Source organism: Mixophyes fleayi, chromosome 1, assembly GCF_038048845.1.
Source record: "Mixophyes fleayi isolate aMixFle1 chromosome 1, aMixFle1.hap1, whole genome shotgun sequence".
In the NCBI taxonomy this organism is placed as follows: domain Eukaryota; kingdom Metazoa; phylum Chordata; class Amphibia; order Anura; family Limnodynastidae; genus Mixophyes; species Mixophyes fleayi.
Genome location: NC_134402.1, coordinates 438,448,936 through 438,465,775, shown reverse-complemented (window position 1 = coordinate 438,465,775; position 16,840 = coordinate 438,448,936). Strand labels below are relative to the sequence as shown.

The following is a 16,840-nucleotide window of genomic DNA, read 5'->3' as shown; positions in this document are numbered from 1 at the left end:
GGTGTGCTGTCTAACCCTGGAGGTAATGATGGGCCAGATGGTGCGCCGGCCGAGGTATGGTACTGGTGTGCTGGTCTAGTCCTGGAGGTATGATGGGCTACATGGTGTGCAGGCCGAGGTCTGGTATGGGTGTGCTGTCTAACCCTGGAGGTAATGATGGACCAGATGGTGCGCCGGCCGAGGTATGGTACAGGTGTGCTGGTCTAGTCCTGGAGGTATGATGGGCTACATGGTGCGCAGGCCGAGGTATTGTACGGGTGTGCTGGTCTAGCCCCGAAGGTGTGATGGGCCATATGGTGCGTGGGCCGAGGTATTGTACGGGTGTGCTGGTCTAGCCCAGAGGTATGATGGGCTACATGGTGCGCGGGCGGAGGTATTGTATGGATGTGTTGGTCTAGCCCCAGTAGTGAGATGGGCTGCATGGTGCGCAGGCCGAGGTATTGTACGGGTGTGCTGGTCTAGCCCCGGTGGTGAGATGGGCTGCATGGTGCGCAGGCCGAGGTATTGTACGGGTGTACTGGTCCAGCCCCGGAGGTATGATGGGCTACATGGTGCGAGGGCCGAGGTATTGTACGGGTGTACTGGTCCAGCCCCGGAGGTATGGTACGGTTGTGCTGGTTAAGTTAAAGGTTTATGGTTATGTTATCCACCGTTAAGCATTTTATTAATAGATATTATAATGCACATTTCATTTGCTTTGTGAAATTAATGTTGTACTGAGAAGCTAATTGGCTGCCTGGGTTGTGCGTCTGAGAATATAACAAGGACCCTCTAGATAAAGACAGGTCAAGTTATGGTCATCCTGGCAGCACAGCTAAACACCCTGTAATTTATTAAATCATTGCAGCTAATCAAATTTAATAGCAGACAGATGGCAGAATAGTTATGATATGTCTGGTGCCAGTGATTTCTTCAAGTTCATATCAGAATGTTCCCCCCGCTGGGAATGTTACTGAAAACTCCCTGGCAGCCGTCTCAGTCACTGGGCTGGATACAGATATACGAGGGGTCAGCACGGGCAGATTGTATGACTGAAGCCAGAAACAGCCCCTACAAGATGCTATGGTTAAGGGATGTGGTGCCTATTACACAACAACAGTACTGAGTATGACATGCTGCACATACATGTGCCTGATGAATGTATATTCATTTAATTACTGTTATTGGACAAGTAACTCGTTTTGCTGGATGTGGCAAGTTTTCTACTGCTTTTTGCAGTAATACTATTATTCTCTTTTGAAGTGAATGGTTCTAATCATTATTGTTTTGTCCAAACTTATTTCTGCTTCTCTGGGTAACAAATAACGCGTAGGAAAAGATTTTACAGGTCTATGGGGTAAATATAACCAGTCTGCTTAAACCCACTCACAATAAACAATGCTACAATGCAGGGCTGAAGCAATAGGGTAAATGATTAAAATATCCCCAAAAAGAAAATATGCTGAAAATATTCACTCAAGAGACTTACTATTGAAAGATAATAAACAGATTTACTGTACAAGAAAGATATTATCAAATGGAGACAGGTACCCGATACATGTGTCATGTCCTTTCAGATCACTACAAAAGGCTAGAGACATCCCAAGTGCAAGGGATGTGATCATGTGTTTCATCATGTTGCAGTTGGGGGATGGGGCAGTGCCATAATGCCTATTGCACCATCAGTACTGGCCCAATAAGGCCTAATGACTCGAATTGCATCATCAAGGCCCTGTCCCCCACTGCAAGATGGCGAAACGTATCATCACATCCCCTGCACTTGGATTGTGTACATCCTCCTCTGGGAGGGTGATCTACTCTCTCTGGAGTTGGGGAGGATACCGGTATCATTGTCTGCATGTATATATAATCAGTGAACATAGGTCCCTAACATATGTCAAAATTAAATACTAACTCCTTAGCAAAGATATGGTAATAACATATTGCTCCCAATAATATACCTAATATTATCATATTTCATATGCAACCGTGTGTAAATTTGTGACTAGTTGATTGTAGGTAAAATCATAGCTCTAGGATGTTCGGGCCAAGGGATATGTCAGTTTTAAGAATTCACAATGAATTGTGTGTGCAATGAAAGACATACAAGGCTGTCATAAAAACCAAATTAGCATGCATACAGCCCTCTCCTAGTAACCTCACAGGATTGGAGAGCTAAGTTGAAGAATCATGTTTATAAGGCCACTCTATGTGATCAATAACTCATCTCTCTGGGAGTCAATTTCATATTAAGGATTTGTCCACTTTTTTAAACTTTACGAGGTGCAGCAACATGAAACTATGCTTTTCTGTTTTTATTCCTTTTTATTTTAAGAAACTTTGTTTGTATTTCAGTACTGCATGTCATATTAGTATTATTCTTTTTTACCTTAAGCATTGTGGCCATTTTGCCATATTAAATTCCACTTAATAATGTTCTTCCTTTGTGTACTTAAACAATTCTTGTGCTAGATAACTCAAATAGCAAAACCGCTACTTAAATAAAATACAGAGTATTATTTGCTTAAGAGCTTCTGGAAAGGGCTATCTTTGAAAACAAGTATGGCTGGTGGCAGTTTTGGATTAATAGTACGCAAGTGATATAAAGAGGATTTTAATTATTGATAGACAGACCAGGAGGGTTTAATGTGATTAACCCAGTGGTTCCCAAACTGTGTGCCTAGGCTCCCTGGGGTGCCTCGGCAATCTCACAGGGGTGCCTCGGCTAGGGCCAGTGGTAAGCAAGGCGGGGGACTACTTGGTAATTATTTTGGTTTAGCGGTGAAAATATTATGGAAACCCTAATGGTGCCTTGAACTGTAAAAGTTTTGGATCCACTGGATTAACCCTTTGCCACACACACACACACACACACACACACACACACACACACACACACGTCACACACAGGAGCAGGTGAATGCTCTTTGGGACAAGGCCCCTGCCTAATCACGTGCTGGTGTCTGAAAGCAGAAGTAAAGTTGCTATATTTGGCTAGACACAGGTCTAACACTTTCGTGTGTCAAGTTATAAATAATCACAATACAGTGTATGCTCCTTGATGGTATAAAAGACAAAGCATTGGATTACATTGTGGCCTTCAGGATCCTATCATCTCACCTTGCATATCCGTGACCAGCAAGTTTCCGCTGGTCTTCTCAAATACCCAGTGTTGAAAGGTGCAACATTTCTGCCCAGCTTCAGAATCCTTTCTCATAACATTGATCTCTTTTCCGTCTTTGATGGAATACTTCACAAAGTCTCCTATCAATTCCTCCTCCACTGTAGCATATGGGATGTTGTTTGCAGGGCGGTGAATAAGAAAAATCGGGATTATCCTTAAAAATAGAACAGCGCTCATATTAAAAGTTGCATATTCCTCTAATTTTTATCTAGTACATACTGGGTTAATTTTATTTTATAGTTTGCTTTACTTTAATGGAGTCCTGTTCAGGGGCAAACGCTGAATTTGTAGAGGGGGGTTTCCACACCACGCCCCCAGTGGGTGTGACAAGCATGCATGGGGGTGTGGCTATATTATTAGACAGTGCTTGTTGGGTGCTCTCCAACTCTCCCTATCCCCATAATATACATGGGCAATGCTGCATGGACTACTGTTAGGTGCATGCAGCTCTCCCTTTTCAAGCAGAGCCGTGTGAAGCGGGGACAGGGTCCAGCCACCTCAATTATACAGTGCCCCAGGCTTGGAGGGGGGTTTCCAGGCACTTGGAAACCCGCCTCGGTTTGCCTATGCTGTTTCTTGCCTCTATTCTACGTGTAATGGTATCAGGCACAAAGTGGTATATCTGTATACTACTACCTCTACGTTATTGGCCGTTTCTTCACCTTGTTGCTGCCATAGCTGAAGACAAGAGAAGAAGATAGACGACTTGGGGTAGAACCGCGATGCCATAATCATCCAATTTGATCATTTTCATTGGTGGCCTCTAAGTTATATCTCTGTCCAATCAAAACCAGATGAACACGCATGTGCCCCGCGTGTATAACCTCTTTGTAAAATATTCTCAGGGTTCAGTAAATACCTCTATCTCAGATGACTGACATTGCAATATACTGACAGCTAGACCAACCCTTCTTAGGTGAAAGACTGGACCCTGCAAATCACACATCAAAGTCACACATTGAGGATCAACTTGTTATACCCCCTCCAACTAGAGACCAATACATCCTGTGACTGCATCACAACACACTATTTAGCTGCGCGCTACTATCTCTATTGAGGATTCCGGCGTAACATATTTGAAGCATACTGATGATATGGACTGAATAAGCAGACAGCACCATGTGAGGGTATATGCACTAGTGAGGGGTGATAATTAACTCCTATTTATAATTGCCACTGGCTTTGCAGATCATATCTGCAACGAAATAAAGCTAGGTTGCTTCTGCTAATTCACAATTGACATCAACTGTTTTACCGTGCGACCTAGGCTGGACAATTATCATTTCTCTAAAGGAAACTCTCCCTCCCGAACTCTTAGATCCACCTATGACCTGTGCCTTGTCTTGTCTCTGGTAACCACCTCTCACTCCCACCTACAAGACTTCTCCCGTGCTGCTCCCCACTTATGGAATTCCCTATCACGCTCAATCAGACTTTCCCACAGCCTTCAAATCTAGACGCTCCCTGAAAACCCATCTATTTTTTAAAGCTTACCTTATCCAGGATAAAACTATTCACACTAACATACCCTCACAGCTGTATCCACTCTGAGCCACACTCGCTCCTCTTGTTTCAGCTGTGCCCCCTTCCTTTAGAATGTAAGCTCTCTAATGAGCAGGGTCCTTCATACCCTTTGTTTTTATGTCTGTGTTTATTATGTCTGTCTTGTATGTCCCTGTTATGTATGTACTGTTTTATGTATGTCCTGTTTTCCCCACTGTACGGCACTGTGGAGCACTGTGCCGTCTTACAAATCTACCATAATAATAATAAAAGAATACAGTAGAGTAAAATTGTTTTCACGTTGATATATTTTTTTAAATATATTGTGGAAAAGTAAATGAATACATCAATGGAATATATTTTGTTAGAATAAATTGCAGCTTTTAAAGTTCCTCTTTGTTGTAACGCTCTTCTATATATGATACCTCTGTCTATGGAGTATTCATCCCCAAAACCTATAGCAACTGCGCCATCTGTAGGTTATAATAAAGTATTGCCCAGCAGATTAGAGCAGGACGAGGGCAGAGCCTCTATTTATTGTGTTACGGAGGGATTGTGAGGGTGGTTAGTGTAGGGTGACAGAAAGCCCAACGCTGCACATTACATTATAGGGACCTTCTAAAGTGAAAAAACATTCACATTCCTGCCTGGCCTTAACCAGCTGGGCGCGTGTACGTGATCCTTACTGTAATGTGCACTGTGGACAGATTTAAGCAGAGATGTATTTACCATATGGGCACACGCCTGGGGCAGAAATAGGGAATGAAAATCATTTTGTGTTCACTTATTTCTTTTTAAACAACTTCATTTTTTCCATTGCCAGACATCTATTTTCCCAGTGATAATGGTACAGTAGGGGGCATTGTATAGTGGGGCGTGGGTACATGGGCGCATAGTTGCTTTCCCAGGTGGAAAGTTTTCATTGGCGAAAAGTTCTTGTTTCCGCTCCGCTCTATATATTATTGGGGATACAGCTGGTGGGGTTAGCTGGTAGGCAACATGGTGGCTCAGTGGTTAGCACTTCTGCCTCACAGCACTAAGGTCATGAGTTCAATTCCCGACCATGGCCTTATCTGTGTGGAGTTTGTATGTTCTCCCTGTGTTTGCGTGGGTTTCCTCCAGGTGCTCCGGTTTCCTCCCACACTCCAAAAACATACTGGTAGGTTAAGTGGCTCCTATCAAATTGAACCTACTCTGTTTGTGTGTGTGTTAGGGAATTTAGACTGTAAGCTTCAATGGAGCAGGGACTGATGTGTGTGAGTTTTCTGTACAGCGCTGCAGAATTAGTGGCGCTATATAAATAAATGATGATGATGATGATGATAAGTAATGCCAGTTCTTACTAGCGACTTGTTTTTGCATCGATTGCTTATTTACCCATAGATTGTAAGCTTGCGAGCAGGGCCCTCTTACCTCTCTGTCTGTATGTATTACCCAGTATCGTTTTATTATTGTTTGTTCCCAATTGTAAAGCACTACGGAATCTGCTGGCGCTATATAAATAAATGTTGATGATGATGATGTATCAAGTATTGCTGGCGTACTTGTAGGAAGAACAAATACAAAAACCTTGATCGAATGACGAGTACTTGTGCCTAGTGGTGCTGCCACATGAATGGATGAAATCGCTCAATGTGCGAACAGCCAATCAGATGCAAGTCACTCTGATTGGCTGTTCTCGTACTTATCGCTTTCAGTCATTTGGGCCACGGCTCCGCTTCATCAGGTCATTTTTATTTTTATCATAGGAATAGACAGAAGAAAGAACATCCCATATGGATACTGTATAACAGAATAATAAATAGATAATCTAGGGATATGTGTTAGTCTTTATTTCAAATAAACGAATACAACATTCAGCGTTTGTGATATTGGTAATATTAGTGACGTTTGTAGTACTACATGTTCCAGCAAGCCTCAGCTGCCAGGGCATTCTAGCACCTGTAGTTTCACAAACATCTGGCAGCCATGGGCATGCTGACTCTTGTAGTTAATGACTGTCATTGCTGGAAGTTGTAGTTCCACAAACATATGGAATGATTTTCTCATCCTGGTACACACCACACAGGATGATGAGGATTAGCCCCAGTGCGGACCAGGTGCAGTACAACAAGGCGGCCCGCAGTTGAACTTAACATACAATAGTAAATAAGTCCTAAATGTCTACACTTTCTTTAATGAGTCAAAGTCCTGGGAGTGCTTCCTTCTCTATTCCATATATTGACAGGGTACTGCACTCAGAACATTCTGATGCCCCTCAAATCATAGTATTACTTCTGCTACTATCTACACACACTGCTTTTTTCTGATGTCTAATACCAGTCTTTACATCTCCAGATAATTATCTTTGTTTGTAAAAATGCAAACATCACTTTAACAATAATATGCCACTTGCATCTCATTTCATTGAGCAGATATATTATCCCCTGATTGAGAATGATTCTACACTCCCTCTGTGCCCTCCGTCCGGTTTGTGATCAGTCAGTGGAATATCAGACATTCATTCCAATTCTGCAGTTCCAAGTCTCCTTGTGCTGTTGATAGACTGACACAGGTGCATGACCCACAGGCAGGTCACAGAGCTTCAACCTTTTCATATCTGACATCTAAGAACAGCAAATCTTCCCTGATCCCTTGGCATGATGAAAGCAGCATCCTACTACAGGGACCGTTTCCAGGCTACACAGAAGAGCGGGGAAGAAAAGCAAAGGCTACTGTGTGCAAAGCTCAAGGAGCTAGAATATTATTTATATATATATATATAGGAAGGCATTTAGCTGGCAATCTGCAGAGAAAGGATGCAAGCAGAGTAACATATTTATGCAGCAGTGCACCTAGTTTAAGGATAAACAGGTGGATTGCATATGGGTGACAAAATAATGGTATAATGTATGATTTAATTTACAGTGACTTTTCCCACCGCTACAGTGCCTGTCTGCAGTGAAAGTTATCAAACAAAAGCAGCTGGTGAGAACACCCTTATAAAGGGAAGGTGGGAGAGTCACCTGCCCATCAAGCAAGGGCTGTGGGAGGAGTATCAGGTATAAAAATCAGTTTGTTTCATTTTTCAGCATTACCGATGCTAGAAAAGCTGGCCGGTGTCTAGAGAGCTGGTTTCTGTTTATTTAGTGTTTAGGGTCACAAGAAATTGTATGGAGTCTTTATGTTGTGTACTGTACTTTACGATCCTGATTTCAAATGAAATAAAAAGCAAGTTATTCACGTATAGATCCCCTGAATCCCTGACTATTCTGAGAAAACTGTTGAGTGCAACATTTCAGCCTAGCCTAGGGTGGCCTGAACCTGTAATCAGGCCCTGCAAATGAAGGATGTTTACTCATAATTACCTTGTTTCCTATCTTGCTTTCGGGCGATGATATAGGAAAAAAGAGCGGAGCTTATTGTGTGAATCGTGTCATCAAGTGGGCAGAGTAATTACATCATAAAGCTCCATCCACCTCAGTAATATGTAAAACTCAGTTTAAAAAAAAAGTTTCCTGAGGTGGGAGGAGCTTGATGCTGGAATTTGAGTAATATCTCCGCCCACTTTGCAAATCTCTGGGAGAATTGCCCCTCTCTCTAGGGAGTCCAGCAGGTCTCCCCTAATTTGGGAGCCTCCCAGACATCCTGGGATCGTAGGCAGCTGTGAGTTTACTCCTAGGGCTCTTTTACATAAGCAATCTTGCAAAGTTATCTGAAAGTTTGTTTAGTATGTTACATTTGCTTAGAAAATGCAGTTGCAGTTGCTTTGTTTTTTTGTGTTTTATAATTTGTTTTGTCAAAACAGTGTATTTTAAATGGGTTTTCAAGAGGCGTTTGACCAGGTTCTGAATTTATTCAGTCTTCATCTACTCATTGTCTATTATCAGCCAATTAGATCATCAGAATTGTCACAGTAGTTCAGAGTATTTTAATGAGTTTGCTGATCATCTGGCAGGCAGTGTGACCTGTTCACTTGTGTGATTATGTGAGTGAGGACAGGGCTGCATGTGACAGGGGCAGTGACATGATGTTGGAGGCAGCAGGAAACCACAGACTGAGAGTTATATAGTGGAAGGAGCAGGGTCCCCAGCAGCACAGAGTATATCAGGAGATGAGTGATGTGTTAGTGAGGACAAGGCTGTATGTGACAGGGGCAGTATCATGATGTGAGGAGGAGAATGGAGGTAGCAAGAAGACACAGACTGAGAGTTATATAATGGAATGAGCAGGGTCATCCAGCAGCACAGAGTATATCAGGAGATGAGTGGTGTGTTAGTGAGGACAGCGCTGCATGTGACAGGGGCAGTGACATGATGTGAGGAGGGGAAAGGACAAGAGCTGGAAACCATAGACTGAAAATCAGATAGTGGAAGGAGCAGGGACCCCAACAGCACAATAGAGGTGTGAGGCTACTGTACACAGCTTACATGAAACAAAGTTCACATATTCAACTTGCCTTCCATACATTTTAAATCCATTGTATCTGTTTATTTCTATTTTGCCTTTTATTGTTGTTTTAAAAACAGACTCCATTGTTGCAAAAAATGTGCACAGATGCAAGTTAAAGCAATTTTGCATTCTTCATTTTAAAAGTAACCAGCTTAAATGCAAAAAAGTGCCATCTAATAAAAAAGTTATAATACTTTTATTAATTCACCTGTATAAATATTTTAATAGAAATCAAAGATTTTGAACCACAACACTTCGACGAGCATCTAAGCACATTTTAACGTGTGCTAAATGCTGAGAATGCAGAAAACAAATGCACTTGTGTAACGAGCCTGTGACAGGGTCATAGGTTCGAGAGTCACATGTGATGAAAGGGTTAATTCCTCCATAAGCATGGGATAGCCCCGCCCCTTCCTCACACTGGGCACTTGGATATAATAGGACCACTGTTAAACTGTACACCTGACTCTGGAGCCCTGACTCGGCCCCCTCCCCCTGCAGTGCCATTAGGAGTTTCTTCGTTTTATGGCATACTTGCCAACTCTCCCGGAATGTCCGGGAGACTCCCGAAATCTCAGTCTCACGGACTCCCGGGAGAGCTGGCAAATCTCCCGCATCCCGCACCCCAAAATGACGCAACTCGCTGTGAATTCCGTCATTTTGGCCCCGCCCCCGGCGACAAAATTGGCATTTCCACCATTGCGGGGCGCACCCCGCCCCCTCCCGCCCTCCAGGCACGCCCCTCTCCCAGACAAAGCAAGGAGAAAGTAGGTAAGTATGTTTTATGGAAGTTCGTAAAAATTATAGTTAATATGCCATTTTTGTACAGCAAATAGCTTAATTAAGTAGAAATTAACAAATTGGGGGGAAATCCATTAGCTGTGGCAGAAAGGAGTGGGAGAATCCTCAGTGACCAATTAACCAAAAAAGCGCTACATCTAATAACAATAATAATTGTAACTAAGTAGGTCGCAGATGATTTATCAAAGGGCGAAAGACACAGGAAATATCTTACACCTAGACCTATTCTCCTTCTGTGCTTTTTTGTAGATTACTAAAACCCTGATAGTCTTTAATGCATGGTAATACATAGAGATTTATGCTTCAGTTTTTCAAATGAAAGAAACTGTTTTGTTCACGGTATTTTTGAATAACTGCTTAGCAGACATGAATGCCGACACTGTATCCATGATATCACTTACTCTGGTACTTTCCCAAATTCCTCCAGCTGTTCAGTTTCTGATGCATAAATCTTGGCATATTCTCGTGCAGCGTTTTGTACGTAACATTCCTGGAAAGCAAAATCATATGTTATTTAGTAAATTCATTGACAGAAGTATATGACTGCCCACCCTGTGCAAACACAAAATGCAGCTCACATGTAGACACATAGATGCAGGAACAACAGCTAGCAAAGAATGAATGCGAAACATATAAATATTGCCATCAATCACATCTGACAACTTTCCGAAATGGGATTTTGGGGCAAAATAGACAAGACTCTTATCCACCCACATCATGCCTAATTAGGAAGTGACCATGCCCCCTATCTGGTAAAAGCAATGTTGAAAATAAAGTTGTCAGATTTGCTCCCACTGGCCATTTTCAATCCTTAGAGTCTCATTCATCTGTATTGGTTGCCGTAAATATATATATTATTTTTGCACGTAAGTCATACTTGCCGACTTTTTCTGTTACCCCTTCGGGAAATCCTGAAGGGGAAGTTGAAGTGCAACTAAGGAAGGAGGCAGACTGCTTCAAGTCTTATAATTTTGGCCCCCTCCACGCGCAACACCAGGAAGTAGGCAGTTGACTGCTCTCTTGGGATTCTGGGAGAGTGGGCAAGTATGAAGTATTAGTGCTGACTAACACCCTTTTATAGTAATAAAACAGCAGAGTTTATGAGTGGATGCTTTTTCGAAAGCCGCAGACCCGAGGGCTTTTGGCATTAAAGATATCAGGTGAAAAAGGCTTGTGTTGTATGGGACCAAATCCTTACATCAGCAATCATTAATGTGTAGAGGAGGCCAACATTATGTAGGTTGAACCAGTGTGTAGCCCATCATTCCGGGTTTTTTGGAAGGTGTGTGCACAACGGTCTATGTTGTCTCTGTGCAGACAGTGCCTGATATCAGGTGGGGTCCCAAAACAATCTCCATAACTAAGTGGTTAGCACTTCTGACTAACAGCAGTGGGGTCATGAGTTCGATTCCTGACCATGACTACTTAGCCCAACTGCAAAATGGCCCAAACATTTCCGCTCAGGCACTTGGATGGGACACATAGATGTGTATGGGTGACCATAATATTTTGGATGACAATATGTAATTGATTTGCATATATATATAAAAAATCTGTATAACCTGCACGGCAAGCTTGTAGTTCTTCTGCACCAGTTCATCGTTGGTTTTTGTTCCATATGCTATAGCATTGTGCACCTTCAGCACACACAAATGACCGGAATTAAAGACAGGGAGCAGTCCGCACATAACTTTACTCCGAAACGCCTTTCTGTGTACTCCTTCTCCGAAGTGTAGGTCCTCCGTGGCTATCCGGCCATGAAGATTTCCTCCAAAGTACATGTCAGTGATGAAATCTTCTCTGAAGAAAAGCTGGTTAAATTCTATCGCCTCTCCACCTAGAAGACACACAAATAGCAGAGTATAGAATAGCATGGTATAGAGACAATGGGCCTGAGTCATTAAGGAGAGCAAACCAAAGAAAAGGAGTAAGTTTGTTCCTGAACAAACCATGTTACAATGCAAGGGGTGCAAATTACTTTATTAGCTTGCACATAAGTTAAATACTGGTTGTTTTTTCATGTAGCACACAAATACTTGATAGCTTTATTTTTACACTGACATTTACAGTTGAGCTGGGGTATGCCCTACCCCAACAATAAATCTGTACCACACATTTTACATTTACCTCCCCCTCCAATGCAACATGGTTTTGTCCACATGCAAAGTTACTCCTTTTTTATGCTTTACTCTCCTCAATGACTCAGGCCCAATATCTGTTCTTGCTACAGATGACTGAACCACAACTTTTTCTGTACCAACCAGGGCGCCAGGCTCAAGCTTAAACTTTTTGTCGCTAATACACTCTCTCCCACCGGACAATTTTTCTGTGCAGTCTCTGACTAATGCTTGCCATCACTTCAGAGGTCTTTGGCTTCAAACTCAGTCACATCACACACACACACACACACACACACACACAGACACACACACACACACACACACACACACACACACACACACACACACAGACACACACACACACACACACACACACACACAAACACACACACACACACACACACACACACACACAGTAGGCATGATTCATTAAGAAAAGTAATGCAAAAAAAATGAGTAACTTTGCACCTTGGCAAAACCATGTTGCATTGGAGGGGTTTGTACATATAAAATGTGGGGACAGATTTATAGTTGGGATATGGCATGTCCTAGATCAACTATAAATCTCAGTATACAAAGAACTCTATCAAGTATTTGTGTGCTACATGAAAAAACAGACAGAATTTAACTGATGTGAAAAATGATAAACTAATTTGCACCCCTTGCATTGTAACATGGTTTGTCCCAGAGAACATTTACTACTTTTTTTTGTCTTACTTTCCTTAATGACTCAGGCTCACTTGTGTATTCTGCAAGTAATAAAAATGAACAGTGATTTTTCAGGCTGGCAGTATACATAAGAAACAGGAAACGCTATAACTTGATGAAACATGGGGTAGTTTGCCGCCCTGCTTTCTGCTGTCCTAGAACCTATGTGCCCTTTCCACAGGTTGGTGCCAAGTGCCCCTCTTCCACCACCGTATCACTCCACAGCCCTAACATCTGCTGCACCCTATCTGTATGAAGTACATACATGGAAATAATTCAGTGGTAAGTTAACTCATGATTAAATAATTATAGTATGCAAATAATGTTTTAATAAAAACAGTGGTGTGCTCAGTGAGCAGCTTGCCGCCCCTATGAAGCCTCTACCCTAGGTCTGAGCCTATGTCCTGGTTTCGTGTCATATAGTCAAGGCGCATAGCGCTGTGGCTGTTTAGTTATTGGTAGAGGGAACTTTTTTTTATTATTGTTTTTGAACCCTTACTGTCAGATTAAATCGCTCAAAGAATCACATTACAACCACATTTGTTTAGAACTATACAGTGGCGTCTTGCCATTGGGGTTTGACAAACCACCTCTTGATAAATGGGACAGTTTGTATTACAGATCTCCAAATGCACTTTTGATTTTAGGCTATTTGGTGTTTGATTTTGCCTATAGTTACAAACCGCACATCAAATGTTAACAACCCCTGAAGGTAAAATTGCAGAAGGGTCATTGTCTATCAACCAGACAATGCACACAAACGTTAAATAAGTAATCCATACAAACTGATGACTGGAGATTTAATAAAGCACATTATTTTATGGCAGTTTGGCAGATTCCTTCATACTGGCCAATTATAAGTGGAAGGAAAGAAAATTGCTGATTTTTTTTTATAGGCCCAGCCTGCCCCTGGCCAGGGGCCACTTTTAAAAGCCCTGAAAATAATTATCTAGCCCACCACTGATTTAACATATATTTTTAATTTATAAAAATGTAGCACAAATGCCTATATTTGAACTGATAAGCACATGGATTTGTGATGGTGACCTGTCTGAATTGTACACCTTCTGATAAGAGAAGGTCGACAGATCAGGTGTGCTTCTTATTGAGTGCAGCTTACCACATAACTGCGTATATTTTTTGCAACCACATGCAAGAGAATGAGATTTTGTTTTAAAGATGAAACCATTTATTAACCTATATGGTAAACAATTAGCATTTGGAGGGACTTCCCTGTTTTCTGGCAGTGCACACACCCTATTTTCCACGTCCTCTGAGTAGCGAAGGTTGGACCATAGCCTATATTTTAAATGGGACGCGTTTCACACTTTATGGGAAAACGCGTTTCTAGGCACATTTCATTCAATGTTACAAAAACATTCAAAAACGCTAAGTTCCACATATAATAAGGACAGTAGCAAGATCCCCTCACTCTCATCTTTAATTTAAGACAAAAGTTAAGCTAAACCAAGCAGTATTGTACGAGGAATATGTAAAAGTGATAGAAGATCAGACTTTGAAGTGACATTTTTGTACTGTTTTTCAGGGGGATTTGCCTACCCAAAAAAGTAGATACATTACCCTTTTACGGGGGCAGTTCTAAGGACCAATAAGTGGGCTTGCTGGATAAATAGGCACATATACTCAATATAAAAGGCAGCCTGGACCCTCGTATTTTGTTATTTGTAAGTCTCACAGTAAGTATGTAAATTAGCCTTAAAGTATGTAAGTAACTATGTATGTAATATGTAAATAAGCCTTACAACATTTCACCGTGCTGCTGTGGGCAGTGGTTAGCACTTCTGCCTCACAGCACTGGGGTCATGAGTTCAATTCCCGACTATGGCCTTATCTGTGTGGAGTTTGTATGTTCTCCCCGTGTTTGCGTGGGTTTCCTCCGGGTGCTCCGGTTTCCTCCCACACTCCATAAAAACATACTAGTAGCTAGTTAATTGGCTGCTATCAAAATTGACCCTAGTGTGTGTGTGTGTGTGTGTGTGTGTGTGTGTGTGTGTTAGGGAATTTAGACTGTAAGCTCCAATGAGGCAGGGATTGATTTGAATGAGTTCTCTGTACAGCGCTGCGGAATTAGTGGCGCTATATAAATAAATGGTGATGATGATGATTTTTAACAATGGTGGATATAAGGGGACTCCTGAAGAACAGAGTGTCTCTAAAGAGTTATTTGCAAGAATGGAGTTAATTTCAGAAATGGAGACATTGCACAAGTAGATAAATTACATTTGGTTTGGATGGTTATTCATGGATTGTAATGCTATGAGGTTCTTCATACTACAAGAACAGTAAGGACCTGTAGGTAAATATATATACTAAACTTTTATGGCTACATGTGCTATTTTTATATTATAATTGCATTTGTCTTCTTCTGTAACATCTCTTTCCAATATCCATCCTCCTTTCTCTCTCGTTCTCTCTCTTGCAAACTATTAATTTCTGTCTAATTTCTAGCTAATTATACTGCAAAGTATTCCAAGTATTTCAAGGTAATAACCTTTTTACATGCTGGTCGTGACTGCATGCATTATCTTTCTATACCTGTAACTATTCAATTACAGTGTCTCTATAATTATTCTTTTGATTTCAGTGCTACTCTGCCCTAATTGTAATGTGAAGATGTAATTTTTTAATGTAATGGTTTGGTGTTTGCTACCTAGAATCAGTAAAGCACTGAAGCTGATAAACTGTTGAAAATAAAACAACGTAATGAGCTATCAAAACCACCTTACACTACATTTAAACTGTACTACACTATACTACTTCCAACAAGTCACTTACAAGTTAGTTCAGTGGGGGGTGGCTCATCTTACACAGAGGGAAAGAAAGGGACAGCATTGCCGACCAACCCTTGTGATGTATGTGACAGCCAACCGCATTGACACAATATTGACTGTTCATAGTTAATATTGTATTGATTGGGCAATACAATATACTTCTATTTAAGTGAGGTAAATAAGTGTGTCCAATTCTGTTCTCTTCAAAATTCAGCTGTAAGGGGTTAAACGTTGACATGGTCTGAATAGATGTATTCTTAGTGACAGCTGGACAAACGTCCTGTTTATGTTTAAGGAAGGACAAGCAAAATAAGGTGAAGTGAGATCTACGATGCCATCACATATGCTTTAAACAATGTTGATGTGTGTTGTTCTTTATCTTAAGGTAGCCAATGCGAATTAGAGACTACTATCTTACAATATTATTAAACTAAGTAAAGATCATTACACTGTGTAACGTATGTTGTTAAAAGGTATAAAAGTTTGTACTTGTCTGCACAAGGACACACTTCTCTCTGCTCGAGAAGTGTCCACATCTGATGTGAATACAATAAAGACTACTTCTGAAGACTTTGTAAGACTTTGTGTTTTATAACATATTAGTGTTAAGGGCAATATGGCATGTGATCCTCAACTACAAGAACCAATTTGCGAGATGTTCAACTTTAGCTGCCCCATTTTCCGAGGACCTATATATGTTCCACAGTACTCAGTTGCCTCCAGGACTTATGCCTGGGTTGTAGTAATTGTTGATCTCACTATTGCCCAGTGGAATGGACAGGACATGGTTTGAGGTAGTAAGCAAACTAGATGGTAGCAGAAGAGTAAACTGAGAATCAGACTGGCAAGATTTAATTAATAGACTAGCCAAGGTCAGGAGGAGGAAAGGGCAGCAGTTTCTTTAAACAAGCCAGAGGTCAGGGCAGGTAGAGCTACATATGCAGATCCATTTAACAAGCAAAGGTCAGGAGTAGGAGTAGACAGATAATCCTTTAAATAATCCAGATCAAACACTGAGAACAGAACAGATCAGGATACAAGGCACACTAGGCCAAGCAGGAACTATCACCAGCATTGGTATGGTAACTGTAAGGGGTTTGTAAAGGCAGCAGAACTAATGAGATATTACAGAATGATTATCTGCATAAGTAGAGCAAGTGATTGCACAGCTGACGCTGAGAGCTGAAGAGACACTGGTTGCAATTTAGTGTCAAGCACCGCCCGCTGCTCCTTCGGGACAGCTGCCTGTCTCTGCTCCCGTCGCATCTGGTTGCCAGGCAACCAGATGCAAGACTTCCAGCCGGCATGCGTGTCCCGTTGCC

General features: G+C 41.6%; 1 protein-coding gene across 2 annotated transcripts in view; it reads right to left on the bottom strand.

Moving 5' to 3' along the window:
• The window catches only part of ALPK2 (alpha kinase 2), a 96,181-nt gene that overhangs the window by 12,529 nt on the left and 66,812 nt on the right, over positions 1-16,840 (bottom strand). For both annotated transcript variants that reach the window (XM_075184860.1, XM_075184867.1), the window contains exons 7-9: positions 11,461-11,735; positions 10,300-10,388; positions 3,100-3,317 (exon numbers count right to left, since the gene is read on the bottom strand). In XM_075184860.1, the coding sequence (XP_075040961.1) occupies positions 3,100-3,317; positions 10,300-10,388; positions 11,461-11,735 (582 nt within the window). The remainder of the gene's footprint in view (positions 1-3,099; positions 3,318-10,299; positions 10,389-11,460; positions 11,736-16,840) is intronic.